The sequence below is a fragment of the Protobothrops mucrosquamatus genome, unplaced genomic scaffold, assembly GCF_001527695.2.
Source record: "Protobothrops mucrosquamatus isolate PMUCROS unplaced genomic scaffold, P.Mucros_1.0 scaffold_235, whole genome shotgun sequence".
In the NCBI taxonomy this organism is placed as follows: Eukaryota; Metazoa; Chordata; class Lepidosauria; order Squamata; family Viperidae; genus Protobothrops; species Protobothrops mucrosquamatus.
In genome coordinates, this window is record NW_015386311.1 from 136,446 (window position 1) to 151,013 (window position 14,568).

The 14,568-nt window shown below is 39.5% G+C and overlaps 1 protein-coding gene across 2 annotated transcripts; it reads left to right on the forward strand.

Annotated features, from left to right (window-relative positions):
• The first annotated feature begins 4,989 nt into the window (after positions 1 to 4,989).
• Positions 4,990 to 11,910, forward strand: LOC107300362 (oxidative stress-responsive serine-rich protein 1). Of its 2 annotated transcripts, none has more exons than XM_015829700.1 (4): positions 4,990 to 5,094; positions 9,022 to 9,142; positions 10,471 to 10,569; positions 10,989 to 11,909. In XM_015829700.1, the coding sequence occupies exons 2-4, from the start codon at positions 9,066 to 9,068 to the stop codon at positions 11,674 to 11,676; spliced, it is 864 nt and encodes a 287-aa protein (XP_015685186.1). In that variant the 5' UTR covers positions 4,990 to 5,094; positions 9,022 to 9,065; the 3' UTR covers positions 11,677 to 11,909. The 2 variants fall into 2 exon arrangements, with proteins under 2 accessions (XP_015685186.1, XP_015685193.1); XM_015829707.1 differs by having other exon boundaries at positions 5,044 to 5,094; positions 9,039 to 9,142; positions 10,989 to 11,910.
• The last annotated feature ends 2,658 nt before the right edge of the window (positions 11,911 to 14,568 follow it).

Genomic DNA, 14,568 nt, shown 5'->3' on the forward strand with positions numbered 1-14,568 from the left:
TCAGGAGTGCATTATGTCTAAGACATGGGCCAAACAGGATTAACATTTCAAATATGAACAAATATTTCAAAAACAAAGAAAAAACAAAGAAAAAACCTAAGCTATTTAGTTCTCTCTCTCTTGCCATTTCGTCTGAGCCAGATGTTTGGCATATTTTCTTGCCTACAAGTTCATTTATGTTTGAGGTTAGGTTCTGAGCTGTGGAAACTGTCAGGATAGCGTGGAGGAGTGCATCGGTAAGAAGACTTGTGTGCACTTTTGTTCACCCTCATCACAGAAAAGTTGCTCACACAGGTATGTACTACCAAACATGCAGAGGATTCGAGCAGCTTGTAGGCAGAGTTGGGGCATTGTTTTAGGGATGAACCTGGTAAACTGTGTGGGTCTTACAAAATCATACTTTGCCTTAAGTGTGTTGTTACATTGGAGTTCTGCCAGCTCTATCTGGATGTTTACAGGTGCTTTCTCCATGTCAATTGCAAATGGATTACTGAGCAGTCCAAAACTGAATTTCTGTGCTTCAAAGTCAACAAAGCGACGTGTAAACTCACATGTGAAGTATGCTCAGTTTATTAGCAAAATGAGCATCTGAGAACACAGCGGAGACTTGGTTTATGATTGTTTGGTAACAGGGAAAGTGACTCAAGTTTCCTTATTGCATCTGAGTCTCCCATAGTTGCAGGTTAACTTGAAAGGCTTTCACTGCTTCATACATGTCCGTGATCACACGGTCCCGTCCCTGAAGCTGAAGGTTTAGCGCAGTGAGATGCTTAGTTATGTCACAAAGAAAAGCTAATTCACACAGCCACTTTCATCCCGCAGTATTGTGGAGTCCTTTCCTTTATTTTCCATGAATTGACAGATTTCCTTACGCAACTCAAAAAATCTATTGAGCACTTTTTCTCAACTTAGTCATTGCACCTCTGTGTGATAGGGCAGATCACCAAGTTCTGAACATATTTCCTCAAGAAAAGACTTAAATTGACGGTGATTTAAACCTTTGGCTCTTATAAAGTTAACTGTCTGTGTTACAGTGCTCATTACATGTTCCATCTTCAGGGCTTTGATGCATAATCTTCCTGGTGTATGTGCAGTAATATGCTGTCAACTCACCTGAGCAATTCTCGCTCTTCATCTTCTCTCATATCCTTCCCACTAATCCATTCTTTTCCCTGCACATCAAAGGTGCTCCATCTGTTATCAGTCCCATAAGTTTGTCCCAGGGTAGTTTCATGACATTTACACATTTAGATACTGCTTCAAATATGTCTTTTCCTGTGCTAGTGCCATGCATTGATTTAATATCCAAAAGTTCCTCTGTAACACATAAACCTGAGTCCATTCAACAGATGAAAATTGTCAGCTGTGCCGTGCCAGTGGTGTCAGTGCTCTCAACCACAGCAAGGGAATATGCAATGAAATCCTTTTCCTTTTCAATCAACTGTACTTGTAAATCAGTGGCAAGTTCATGTATCTGATCAGCATCATTATTTGTGCTTAGGCTTACATTCAAAAATGCTTGATTTTGGTCTGGACACAAGACTTTGCACACTTTAATCATGCACCGCTTCAAAAACTCCCCTTCTGTAAATGGCTGAAAAACTAGCTTTCACAGCATTGTGAAATGTTTGGCCATTTTGGGGGGTTCATGTTTGGCCATTTTGGGGGGTTTAAATATCAGTATAAGCATCCAGGTCTTCTTCATGGCAGATGTATATATGGAGTATGAAACTGCACAGAAAGCTCAAAATCCCAGGTGCTGCGTGAGGTGAGCAGTTGTGAGTGCTCTAAGTATCCACTCCGGAGGCTCAGTCGGATGCTGTGAGTCCGGATGTTTTGAGCAGGCTTAGCGACATCACAGTATCTATGAAGAGAAAGCAAGTGACTGCAGCCCTGTTTGATACAATTGAAATTATATATTTTATATAGGAGAGATCCTGGATGGATGGAGGAAAAAATCAGCAATCCACCATCACTCCGAAGGCTTAGGACAAGAGAGATTACTTCCCCAGGGTAATGAAAGAACTAGTGGAAGTGATTGAAGAACAAGCTTGGTAATGCTGAGAAATGCAGAACTGGCAAGATCTCAGAAGAGTAAAGAGCATAATCTATCAGTTTAGCAGAGAACTATCAACCTGATATTTTGGACAAAATATTAAAAAAGATAATTGCGCAGCATGTTTTGACTTATGTATGCTACAACTAAAAGCAGCCAGCGCAGATATGCTACAATTCATGGTATTAATCTTACTGATATTTGAAAGTTAACAATAAATTTGATTTCAGCTTAAACAATTGAAGAATGCAGACAGTGTACTTGGACCTTTATATAGTGTGTCATAATATTCTCCTTAATAAAGTTCTAATCATTTGGGCTACATGATACCTCGATTTGATGGACTCAGAATTGCACCCAAAGAGTGCTTGTTAATGTTCCAATTCAATACGGGACAATATCATATCACAAGGATTACTAGAGCAGGGCTTTTCAACCTTTTCACCCATTGTACCGCTTTTAGGATATGGCAATATTTGAGTATCACCAGTCGCCTAGCAAGGTGTCAAAAACTTGATGACCCAAAAAAAAAAAAAAAGGAAAAAAAGTGATGAAGTACAGATAGTCCTCGACTTACAACAGTTCGCTTAGTGACTGTTCGAAGTTACAATGGCACTGAAAAAAGTGCCCCCCAAGCCACAGCCGAGCAAGACACCTGCCTGCCCACCCGGCGACGCTCTTCCTCCTGTCCGAGGTTTCCATTGTGAGCATTTCTGTTGAGGATTGGCAGTGGGGGTGGGGTGGGGGGTGTTTGGTTTTTATTCCCCCCATCTGCTGGGTGATTGCAGCAGGTTTTGGTCACTTCACATGACCCTGGGACACTGTGACCGTCATAAATATGAATCAGTTGCCAAGCATCTGAATGTAAATCACAAGACCCTGGAGATGCTGCAACATTTCAGCTGATCGGCGCTTCTTCTGGGCTCAGCAGAAGCGCCAGGATCAGCGCCGAGCTCCAGCTGGAGCCTGGTGCTGATCCTGGTGCTTCCACTGAGCCCTGACAGCCCCAAAGAAGCGCTGATCCTGGTGCTTCCACTAAGCCCTGACAGCCCTGCAGCTCCAGCCATCTCTCGCTCAGGCTTGTGCGGTGCTGCCACCGGTTCAGCTCATTCTCCTCCCCCATTACCACTTTTCTAGGATGGTTGCGTACGACCTGCCAGGTGCCAATGTACCACAGGTGGTACCCGTACCACTGGTTGAAAAGCCTTGTACTAGAGGGCACTGTTATGCATCCTGGGCTGTTCACCATTTTTATGAATGAGTTGGATGGTGAAGTTGAAGGATGCTTATGACATTAAGCTGGGAGTGGTGACAACATTTCAAATAGAGAAAATTAAAAAAATAACCTAGACAGGCTTGGGTTGTGGACTGAAAGGCATACACTATAATTTAACAGAAGGAAGTGTAAAGCTCTGCATCTGTGCTGGAATAATGTACGGTCTAAGAATAGGATGACTTGACAATAGTCTAAGTTATTTCCTTATTCTTGCTATCAAACATGGGATATATTTTAAAATGTGTAGTTGGGACAAAAAAAAAAGACTTACGCATTCTCAAGCAAAAGCGCATCCTACTCTAATTTCACCTTCTGTCAGACAACCTTGTAATTTTGGATGAGTTCTAGCTTCATTCATTCCCCCACCCCCCATGTGGCATTACTTAGCTCAGTGTTTCTCAACCTTGACAATTTTAAGGCATGTGGACTTCAACTCCCAGAATTCCACAGCCAGCAATGCTGGCTGTGGAATTCTGGGAGTTGAAGTCCACATGCCTTAAAACTGTCAAGGTTGAGAAACACTGACTTAGCTGATCTAAAAAATAAGTACAGCTGCTGAGTTGGGAGACTACCAGAAATTCCAAGCTGGGCAAAAGATTTCAGGAAGAAAGCAAGAGCAAAAGACTCCAGCATTGTAGTCACTAAGAATGGAACTCAAAATCCCTTTTAGGGCAACTCCAGGAACAACATTATTCAGCAAGGTGGAAATAATATCCATAACAAAAAACAACTAAGTACTTTGTGGCATTTATGGACGAATGTATTTATTATAACAAATCCTTCCTCTTATTTTACATCAAAGGCCACTGCACCAAATGAAGTCTATGGGGTCAAGCTAAAACTTAAGTCGTGTTTTCCAACCTTGGCAATTGTAAGATGCGTAGACCCAACATGCTAGTTGGTGAATTCAGGGAGTTGAGGTTCACACGTCTTAATTGCCAAGCTTGGAAAACATTGACTGAGATTATTAATCTATGTGTGATTATGCCCAAGTGCGACAAATCTTTTGCTGCAACAGAAAAAGCTGCCCCTCCAAGAAACAAAGTGGAGAAATGCTTCACCTGTGGAGTTTCTGCCTGCGACCGAAGCCCTGAGTCCGAAAGAAAAGCCACGGGGCCGAAAAGGAACAAAAAGGATGCTTCGTAAAGCAGCCGGAATGGGGCGCCTAGAGCAGTGTTTCTCAACCTTGACAATTTTAAGGCATGTGGACTTCAACTCCCAGAATTCCACAGCCAGCATTGCTGGCTGTGGAATTCTGGGAGTTGAAGTCCACATGCCTTAAAATTGTCAAGGTTGAGAAACACTGGCCTAGAGCGGTGACTCAACAGGAGACAATCGCTTTGACGGGTAGAATCAGCTGCTCTGCTCCAGTGGCTATGAGCGGACGAGGAATCACGCCAGTTCAGCGCTTCGGCAGCTCTGCGCAAAGAAGACGGCGGCGGAGAAAACCATTTCAAACGTTCCTCTTCTTCACGCGAACACCCCAGTCTCCCCTCAAGCATACGAGCGGAAATAAACGAGTGACCCCGGATCTGGAAGCCCCTCACCGAGTCAGAATCCCCCACGGAGACCGTTTGGTACTAGCGCGCATGCGTCCTCCCTACGTCCTCTTGCAAGGTTTCGCGCGCAAAACAGGAGCGGATGGGAAATGTGAGCGCTCATGGTCCTTCAAACGCCTGCGCACTGCGCATCGTCACTTCCTGTTGTTTTTCTATTCACTTCCGGCAGTGGCTCGTTTGACTGATTGGGTCCGCTTTGTCGGGTAAGTTGGCCCTTATTTTCTTCGGTTCCGTTCATTCTGAGGGAGAAGAATGGAGATTTTTTTTTTAATTTCCGTTCGGATAAATGGATTTGCCTTCTATTTTAGTGATGCCTTAGTCTCTCCCGCTTTCCCCCTTCAAGGCAGATACGTTTGGAAGAGGCGAAAGTAAAGGGCTGGGCCTCTTCTTCTTCTTCTTCAGCTACGTCATTTCTACTAGTTTGTGCGCTGACGGATTTCTTATTTAATACGTTGCCCGAATTCTGGGTCGTCCGAAGCCGCGGGGACGTTCCCTTCTCGACGGAAGTTTCATGGCGCCTTAAAGGCGAACATTTTGGTTTTGTTAGGAGACACGTTTTCGCCCCTGTCTTCCGTAGGGACTCAACATTAAAAGCCTTGGTCACGTTACACCTGCAGAATTCCCTAACCCCCCCCCAAATTATCCTGGAAGTCAAATAATAATTAGACTGTATAATGTTAGTGAGTTGTTTTTTTTAAATAATGCATTTATTTTATTTATTTATTTATTTAATTGAATTTTTACCCCGCCCTTCTCCTTACGGACTCAGGGCGGCTGACAGCCTGATAAAAAACAAATACAAAAAATACCCCAATACTATCGTTAAAAAACATAATTAAAATGAAATATTAGATTTGGCCTTTGATTAATTTAAAATTGTTTTTTTTAAAAACCCCGCTAAAAATTTCCCCTTAGGCCAGTCCTGCTAGTTGAAATAGCCATGTCTTGAGGGCGTGGCGGAAGGAAGGGAGATCCGGGATCACCCGGATCTCTGGGGGTAGTTCGTTCCAGAGGGTGGGAGCTCCCACCGAGAAGGCCCTCCCCCTGGGAGTCGCCAGCCGGCACTGTCTGGTTGACGGCACCCTGAGGAGACCCACTCTGTGGGAGCGTACCGGCCGATGGGAGGTAATCTGCGGCAGAAGGCGGTCTCGGAGATATCCAGGTCCGATGCCATGGAGCGCTTTGAAGGTGATAACCAACACCTTGAAGCGCACCCGGAAAGCCACCGGCAGCCAGTGCAGCTCGCGCAGCAACGGTGTTACATGGGAGCGACGAGTCCCTCCCAACACCGCCCGCGCGGCCGCATTCTGGACCAGCTGGAGCCTCCGGGTGCTCCTCAAGGGAAGCCCCATGTAGAGAGCGTTACAGTAGTCCAGGCGGGAGGTGACGAGGGCATGGGTGACTGTGCGCAAGGCGTCCCGGTCCAGAAAAGGCCGCAACTGGTAAATCAGGCGTACCTGATAAAACGCCCCCCTGGTCACGGCCGACAACTGGTCTTCCATTTATTTACATTTTCAAACTACCCTTCCTATGAATATATAAATTATACATACTATATATTTTCACAACACACACACACACACGGAGTGTTACCCCAAAATTATTTTCCTCATAATTTTGTTTGCCAGATAACAATAAGATTTTTTTTTCTGATTTTTTTAAAATAAGGTTTTTCTATTGCTTAGAGCATTCATATAATATTTGGCATTGTTGAATTGATAATTCAGTTTAATCCTTTTCCGAGGATCCTTAGTCTTATCAGACTTTTTAGTTGTGTATATCACTGTAATTCTAAAGAAATATTTCAAACAGCAAAAATAGTATAATACTAAAAGTAGTAGTATAGTATAAAACACCTATAGTGGTGTCAGTCATCGTTGTTCCAAATTGCATGGACTGATTGCGTGGATTTCTGAATTAAGTGTGAACAGTATTTGTGAATTTACATCTGTAGTTTTATATAAGATAATTTACTAGTATTTGATATTAATAGTCACATACAGTGCCAATACATATCTATATAGTATAGATATTTTTTGCAAAGTTTTAAAATTAGAATAATTTGGCTAGTGAAGTTAAACTATAATGATAGAAATCTTACTGATTTTCTGTAGTAACCATACCATTACTTTATTTTTAACTACATAATGGAATATACATCTTTGGATGAAAGTACTAACTGCTAAATAAATAAATTATAGGTATATGTAGCCTTATCAGTTCAGCAGATTTTTATATACTCCTTTAAAAGAATATTCCAAAAGTGCTGTGTGGATGTTATTTGTATAGGTGGATTTCACTATGCTTTGTCAAAGTCTCAGTCAAATTTTATTCTGTCCCACCTATGATGTAGATACAGACAACTTCAGTTTACTATGAATCTCCAATCTGTTGTTCAGAACTACTCTTACCTTAGGAAATATCCATGCTATGTGTATAGTATGATATTTCAGTTTTAGTTGATAGGTATCCACACAGAGAAATATTAACTAAAACACAGTTGTGATCATGCACTTAATCTAAAAAGTTCTAATAATCAGTTTGAATAAGAGAAGTCTCTTGGATAGAATTTGCTTTAGTTCCATTTAGACTGGATTATAGTAATGTTATTTTGGAAGCTTCTTTTAATAGAATATGGAGGCTTCAATTGATTCCAAATATAACCACTGGGATATTGGCAGGAGTAAGATAAATTGTTAATGTAATAGCTATCTTACATTATTTGCACTGGTTAACCAGGTGTTTTTCAAAATCAGTGAAAGACTATTGGTAAATTTAGATTTGTTTTGGGAAAAAAATCAGGTATTTTTTTCAATGTGTTGTTTGATATTTGGCTTTACCAAACTTGTGCAACTGTTTATTTATTTATTTAAAAGATTTTTATGCCAATCTTAAAATACATTTGTATGACAATCTTAAAACAAATCTGGGCAGCTGTAATAGGAGATAAGAGGGGGAGTAGTAGCACCCTGTGATCAGACAAAAGATATCTCATCCCACAGAAGGAATGGGGGCAGAAAAAGTATCTCATAAGGATTCTTCCTAGTTCTTTGGAAAGTAAACACAAGGAAGGGAAGATGTGCTTTAAGGGGTACAAGATTATATTACAGTAATCTTGCAATAAAGATAGTGTTAGTATTTATACTTTTTAGTTTGTTGTTTGGACTACTTCTAAGGGCTGATAGTGGTTCACAATAACAATAAAACCCAAAACTACTAAAAATATAAAAACAAGTCAAACCCCAGTGACTTTGTAGTTTCCTTAGGAAGCCCTACACCCAATTCCAGACATTCTTTTGAATAATCAATGGCAGAGAGTTCCATGAAGTAGGGATGGCCATAAAAAGGGATTCAAATCTTTCTGATTGGTGACAGATATCATATTTTCAATCATTTACAATTTTTCAGTCTCATTCCATGTTAAACAAATGGCTTAATACAGAGGTCCCCAACCTTTTGGGCATCAGGGTTCAGTGCCATGGATAAAGGTTTTTCTGCGGACCAGAGGTGGTGTGGTTTTGAATACTGCCTGCATCCCGAGGATAGAGCTTTGCTTGTTTGTGTGACCCACTTTCTAACATGCTGCAGACCGGTGCCGGGCCAGGGGTTGGGGACCCCTGGCATCATACTTTGTCTTAACATGCAAAAGATAATTTACTTAGTAAATGCATATTTAAACAATGTTGTTTAGAAAATACTCATATTATAAAAAAGCTTCAAAGTAATGCAAAAACGTGTTCTTTGATAACATGGGTATCAGTTAAGATTGATCATAATATTTTTTTTTCAAACAGCTAGGCACTTGAACCTGAAAGGTGACTTGGAGTCTCTGTAGTATGCAGTTCTGTTAAACGTATACCATTCTTATAGGCTTATTGCAGTTTCTTTCTCTACATGAGAGACAATTTGGTGCAGTGGTTAAGCATCTGAGAGACATGAGTTGTAGTCCCACTTTAGGCATGAAGCCAGGTAGATGATCTTTGGCCAGTTATTTTCTCTCAGCTTTAGAAAGGAGGTGATGGCAACCACTTCTGAAAAACCTGTCCAGGCAGTTTCCAAAAATCTAACACAATTGAACAAAAGGGGAAAAAATCTACATAAAATCAATATCAGTTTGTTTTTCTTATTAGCATTCATTATATGGCAGGCAGAAGAGCATTCTAACAACTCACAGATGGAATCGGAAGCTAAAGAAGGAGATGAAGAGAGCCTGCAAACAGCTTTCAAAAAGTTGAGAGTGGATCCAACTGGGTAGGTAACAATTGCTTAAAATTATTTTTTTTATGGCCTTGGTGCTTTTAGTGGTGTATTGTTTTCTTTTTGCAAGCTTAAAATTGGAAGTGAAGAAAGTTTTCAAGGTCATCATTCATATTTTCTTACTCTAAATTTTGTAGAAAATGATCTGTCTAGTGTGGATATTGGGAGATTTCATTCCCTAACTTTGACTTCAACTAATAAAATATATATAAGATATGCATGAATCACTTAATTGGTTCAGGATCTTATATTTGTTTTTACACAAACTGACCAGTTGCATCATCCTTTCAGAGATATTTCCTTACCAGATTCCTTAATGCTTTCAAGAATGACCGAACTCCTAGTCCAGTACTTCCTCCACTGGAAAAACTGGGATACATTCAGAGATGTATCTGCCTTAAAAAGAGCCCATGTTGAACTATATAACACAGTCAAACATCAGCACAGGAAATATTTTATGGCACTTTGTATTACAGGTAGTCCTCAGCTTACAATCACAATTGATCCAAAATTTATGTTGCTAAGCAAGACATTAAGTGATTTTTGCTCCATTTTATGACCTTTTTGCCACTGTTAAGTAAATCATTACAGTTATTAGGTTAATAACACAGTTATTAAGTAAATCTGGCTTCCCCTTTGACTTTTATTGTCAGAAGGTTGTAAAAAGTGATCACATGACAAAGGACACTGCAACTATCATAAATATGAGTCAATTGCCAAGCATCCAAGTTTTGATCATATGACCAGGGTTCTACAATGGTCAGAAGTGTGAAAAACAGTCATAAGTCACTTTTTTCAGTGTTGTTGTAACTTTGGTCACTAAACGAATTGATGTAAGTTGAGAACTACCTGTCTGTCATAAAGAGTTTTATGATAATGTTTATGTCAAAATGTTCTATAGAAGCACTTGTTCCAGATAGTTAGGCTTACATGATTTGTTCACGGTTCCAGCACTAATCAGTTTTACTACTGGTTGTTCACTTTATTGAGCTATGAGTCTTATCCATAGTTCCATATTGACTTTGTTTGTAAATGACAATCACATGATCACAAGTTTGTAAATGACAATCACATCATCACAATGTGCTTGGTAAACAATTGAATGAGTTGCCAAGCACCTAGATCACAATCATGTGACCACATTGGTGCTGAGATGACTAGAACTGTGAAGATTGGTCATAACCACTGTTCATTCCATGAATGGACATGAATGGTCACTGACCGAATGATTCTAAGTCAAGGACTACCTGTACTCTGTTCCATTTTCTTCTCATCCATTTTACAGAATAGCATTCTAATATGTTGTCTGCTCCTTAAACCAGAACTTCTGTTAGTGAAGGAACAGGATTGCGATCTCCAGGCAGAGTAACTATCGACGGAGGCTGGCATCAAATTGTGTGTTCAAGAGAGATTTGGCACAGGTAAGGAAAATTATGTGCTCTTATATTTGAGTACTCTTTATTTGAAAATTCCTTTTAAGTGTCAATACTTGGCTAATATAAATGTGCAAAAATTAGGGTGAAGCTTATTGTACAGTGATATGTTTGCATTTTGTTTCTACCTTGCCTGGTTGGGAATTTATCTAGAAATAGCGGGGAGAAATGCAGTGGCTTATTTTAATTACATCCAATGTTCATAATTATATTTCTTTCTGATTAGATATCGTTGCAACTCTTAAAATTCCAATTTGATCTTTTTCATGGATAACAATCACAAGGCACATGACGTGAAATTACTTCATCCATGGAACTAGAGCAAATAACTTAGTACAGAATGCCTGTGTTGGAATATATCTTGTTCTAGAATTAGTTCTGCTAACGTCACTGCTTTCTGTTAACAGAGGTGCACGGAAATCCTTGAAAGGGACAGCAAGACCACAGCGACGCAGGCGTTCCAAATCTCCTGTTCTTCATCCCCCGAAGTTTACATACTGCAGCATAAAAGCATCTTCTGTAAATAACCAACTGAAACACAAAAGTCAGATTGATGCTCCAAAAAATAAAATTGGTCCAGATCCTAGAGTTTCAGAAGAGCTGTACCTAACTGCAAAGAGGTGCCCACTTTTAGACAGCAGCAACTGCAGAAAAAGCAGAGCAGGACATCAGAAAACATGTACTGGTGAGCAGCCTTCAAAGAATTTAGGAAGGAAATGTCATACTTTTTCTTTGACCTTTGAAACCAGCCTGGATCCTAGCCAGCCTTCAGATTTCCAGTCTCTCTCCAAGATGAGTTATGAGAAGCAGTGCCCATACATGGACAAAGAATGGCAAGCAATAGAAACATATTCCTTTTCTGGTTTGCGGAGCGTCTTATCAGAGTGTGAAAAGGCGGTTCTGGAAGTGCGTTCACAATCCTTACCAAATCGTACAGGTTCTAGTACAGGTTCGTCTGGCTCTGCCCGATCTTGTTCGGAGCAAGCTCGAGTCTTTGTGGATGATGTGACTATTGAGGATCTTTCTGGGTATATGGAATATTACTTATATATTCCCAAGAAAATGTCTCACATGGCAGAGATGATGTACACTTGAAATGAGAATCATGGGTTTGAAATTCAGTGGTGGTAGTGAATATTTCCTCAGTGCTGTAGATGGAAATGTGTCCATTGTCAATGCTGCGTGTTTGATCAAATGTTTATTTGCACCATATAATGTTTTTTAAATAAAGTTTAAAAAGCGATATCATATGTTTAAAAGTGCGTTGCATTAAATAGGAGATTTAAGAAAGTACCTGGATAAAATTTTTGTTCTCTTGATGCAATCTAAATTTCAGTTCCTTAAAAAGTTCAAACAAGGTTTGTCTTTAAATAAGAGTTTTCCTAAAATGCAGCGAATTCTATAGATTTCAAATTAAGTTTACCAAGTTAGGTAAAAAAATTAATCGGATCTACTGATAAATTTGCAATAAATTGGCAAGGATTTTCTTTCTTTTTATTTTTTTAATAAAAACTATTAATTTTCTCACTCTAAAATGAAAGCTTGGGCTGAACAGGAGTGGATGTTTTTATGACAGAACTTTGAGCTCATATCAGTTCTGTTAATGAAAAGAAATTTCTAGCTCAGGAGGTCATGCAGATATCGTAACTTACCCTGTTAGTATAAGACTTTGGTTAACTTATTATGCTAAGCCAAAATGCTGTTTGTTGTGATGAGCATGTGAACCATCTCCAAATGATTGTATTTCTTACGAAGAAAACAAAAATAGATCCAACAAGCCTAAAGGCTAACTCAGATGAGTGAAAAGTTAAAATAGTTTTGTGCAGTTCCTTGTGTAGCAAGGGTGTCAAACTCGCAACGTCATGTGACGTGTTGCGACATATCACCACTTTTTTTCCATTGCTGGCAATGGGGTGGGTGCGGTTTCAGCATGACGCATCCGGCCCGCAGGTCAGCAGTTTGACACTCCTGTTGTATAGGATTGAACATGAGTCTGCAATTTTAAAGGAACAGGTAACAGATTTAGCATAATTAATATTGTCTCCTAAATAATTTTGCTGATCTAATTTTCTTTAATATCTCAGCTTCTAGCAAAAGTTATATATCCCTAAATTGATTTTACTCAGATTAATATTTCATTGCTAAATACAAGCATATTTTTTCTTCTTGAACATCCTACAATGAGCTGCTTATATAATTCTGGGTTTTCTTTTTTTAATAAGCCATAGTGGTTAAGTGGAAGCATCACACTAAGCCACCAATATATGGAATGATGCACAATTTGAACCCATCTTTTTAATAAGCTGGTCTTGTCCTTGTTTGCATAACACACGCAGATTAGTGATAACTGCTCTCAGTTGATTGGGTGATCTCCCCCAGTACATGATCTTGGATGACTTCATCAGTCGTCTGATAGCCATGTTTATAGTCTTCTTTGGTGGCACCAAGGAGGCTGGAAACTATCCCTTTCTGCTTCACTTCCTACATTTTTTTGTTCCCAACTGCAAGAAGAAAAGTTATGGCACTATAGGATTGAGACCACCATGACCAGGTTTGGATAGGTTGGGCTGTTTCCCACAGTTTTCCTCTTTTTCAGTACCAAGATCCATGTGGTCACAGGGATCCTAAAGGATTATTTAAACTGTTCAGAAGGAGCACTGCTTTCATAACACCTTTCTAGGACTCGGCTAGGGCTGTTGGAATAGTCAATTAACATTTTAAATCCACAGGACGTTGGTAAAGTTACTTCACCAAAGGAATGAGTTTAGCCCTGAATAGATTGGGTCATTGGGGCTAAATCCAGCTCGCTAGGATTATAGCTGTGTCAGTTAACCTAGTTTTATGACTTCACATGACATGCTTTTCTTATCTATAAACAACTTAAGATGGCATGTGAAAAGGTCCATTGACTGCCTCTGAGTACTACTAGAATGATCGTCCTTGAAGGCGAATGCTTTCAAAATGTGTACAGGTAGTTCTTGACTTGCAAGCAGTCACTTGGCAACCATTCAAAGTTATGATGGACCTCCCCAGAGCTACTTAGATGTTTCTAAGTTCTAATGGCTGTCCCCACAGTCGTATGATTGTATTTGGGGCACCTAACAACCAGTCCACATTTAGAACTGTTTACGGCATGTCACAGTCACACAACTGCAATTTTTGGTATTTTTTGCTGGAAGCTTCCATGACTGCAGCATTCATTTAATGACCACAGCATGCACTTAACTCACACCACAAAAAAAGGTCAAAATCTGGTGTGGTCACATGACCCACTGAACAACTGCCACAGTTTAGAACTGTAATTCCAGGCCCAATTGTTCTGTGTCAAGGATTACCTGTAATACAGTTGCATATGCCACACAGATGCAGCTTACTTTCTCACTAAGTTCCTGCGAGTCTTGATCTCTTCATTTAGGTTAGGGCTTTTCAAAAGAAACAATGTTAATATTAATTGACAAGTAAGCAATTTATATTCTGTATGTTGCGCAATCTTCAATTGAAGTCAAGGAAGTGCTATAGATTATAGCTCTTTTGAATAAGCTTGTCTTGATCTTATTTGCCTAACACAGGCAAATTTGTTTTCTATGTTTCGTATGCATTTAAATTAAATAACATTTGAATTAAATAACATATTTGAATTAAAACAAATGTGTGCTAGCTATGGATTTTGTAGTTAATTTGTCCTAGTTGCTGAAAGTGGTTAGATGAGCCATAAGCCAGTAGATAAAGGGTATCTTAGAACTACCTAACTGCCTCCAGAAAGAGAAAGCAAAAAGACTTCCATTGTACAACATCTATTTTCATTCTGCAGAACTTCGAAGAAAATCATTTGAAATAAGCAAAGCTTGGCATCCCATGAAATTTTTTTAAAAAACAAAAGGTTTAAGAAATATGAGCTTTTCTGGCAGCATAAGAATAAATCCATTAATATACTATGGCAATATTGCAAAATAGGCTAGCTCATTTTGCTTTTTTCTGAAGCAAAAT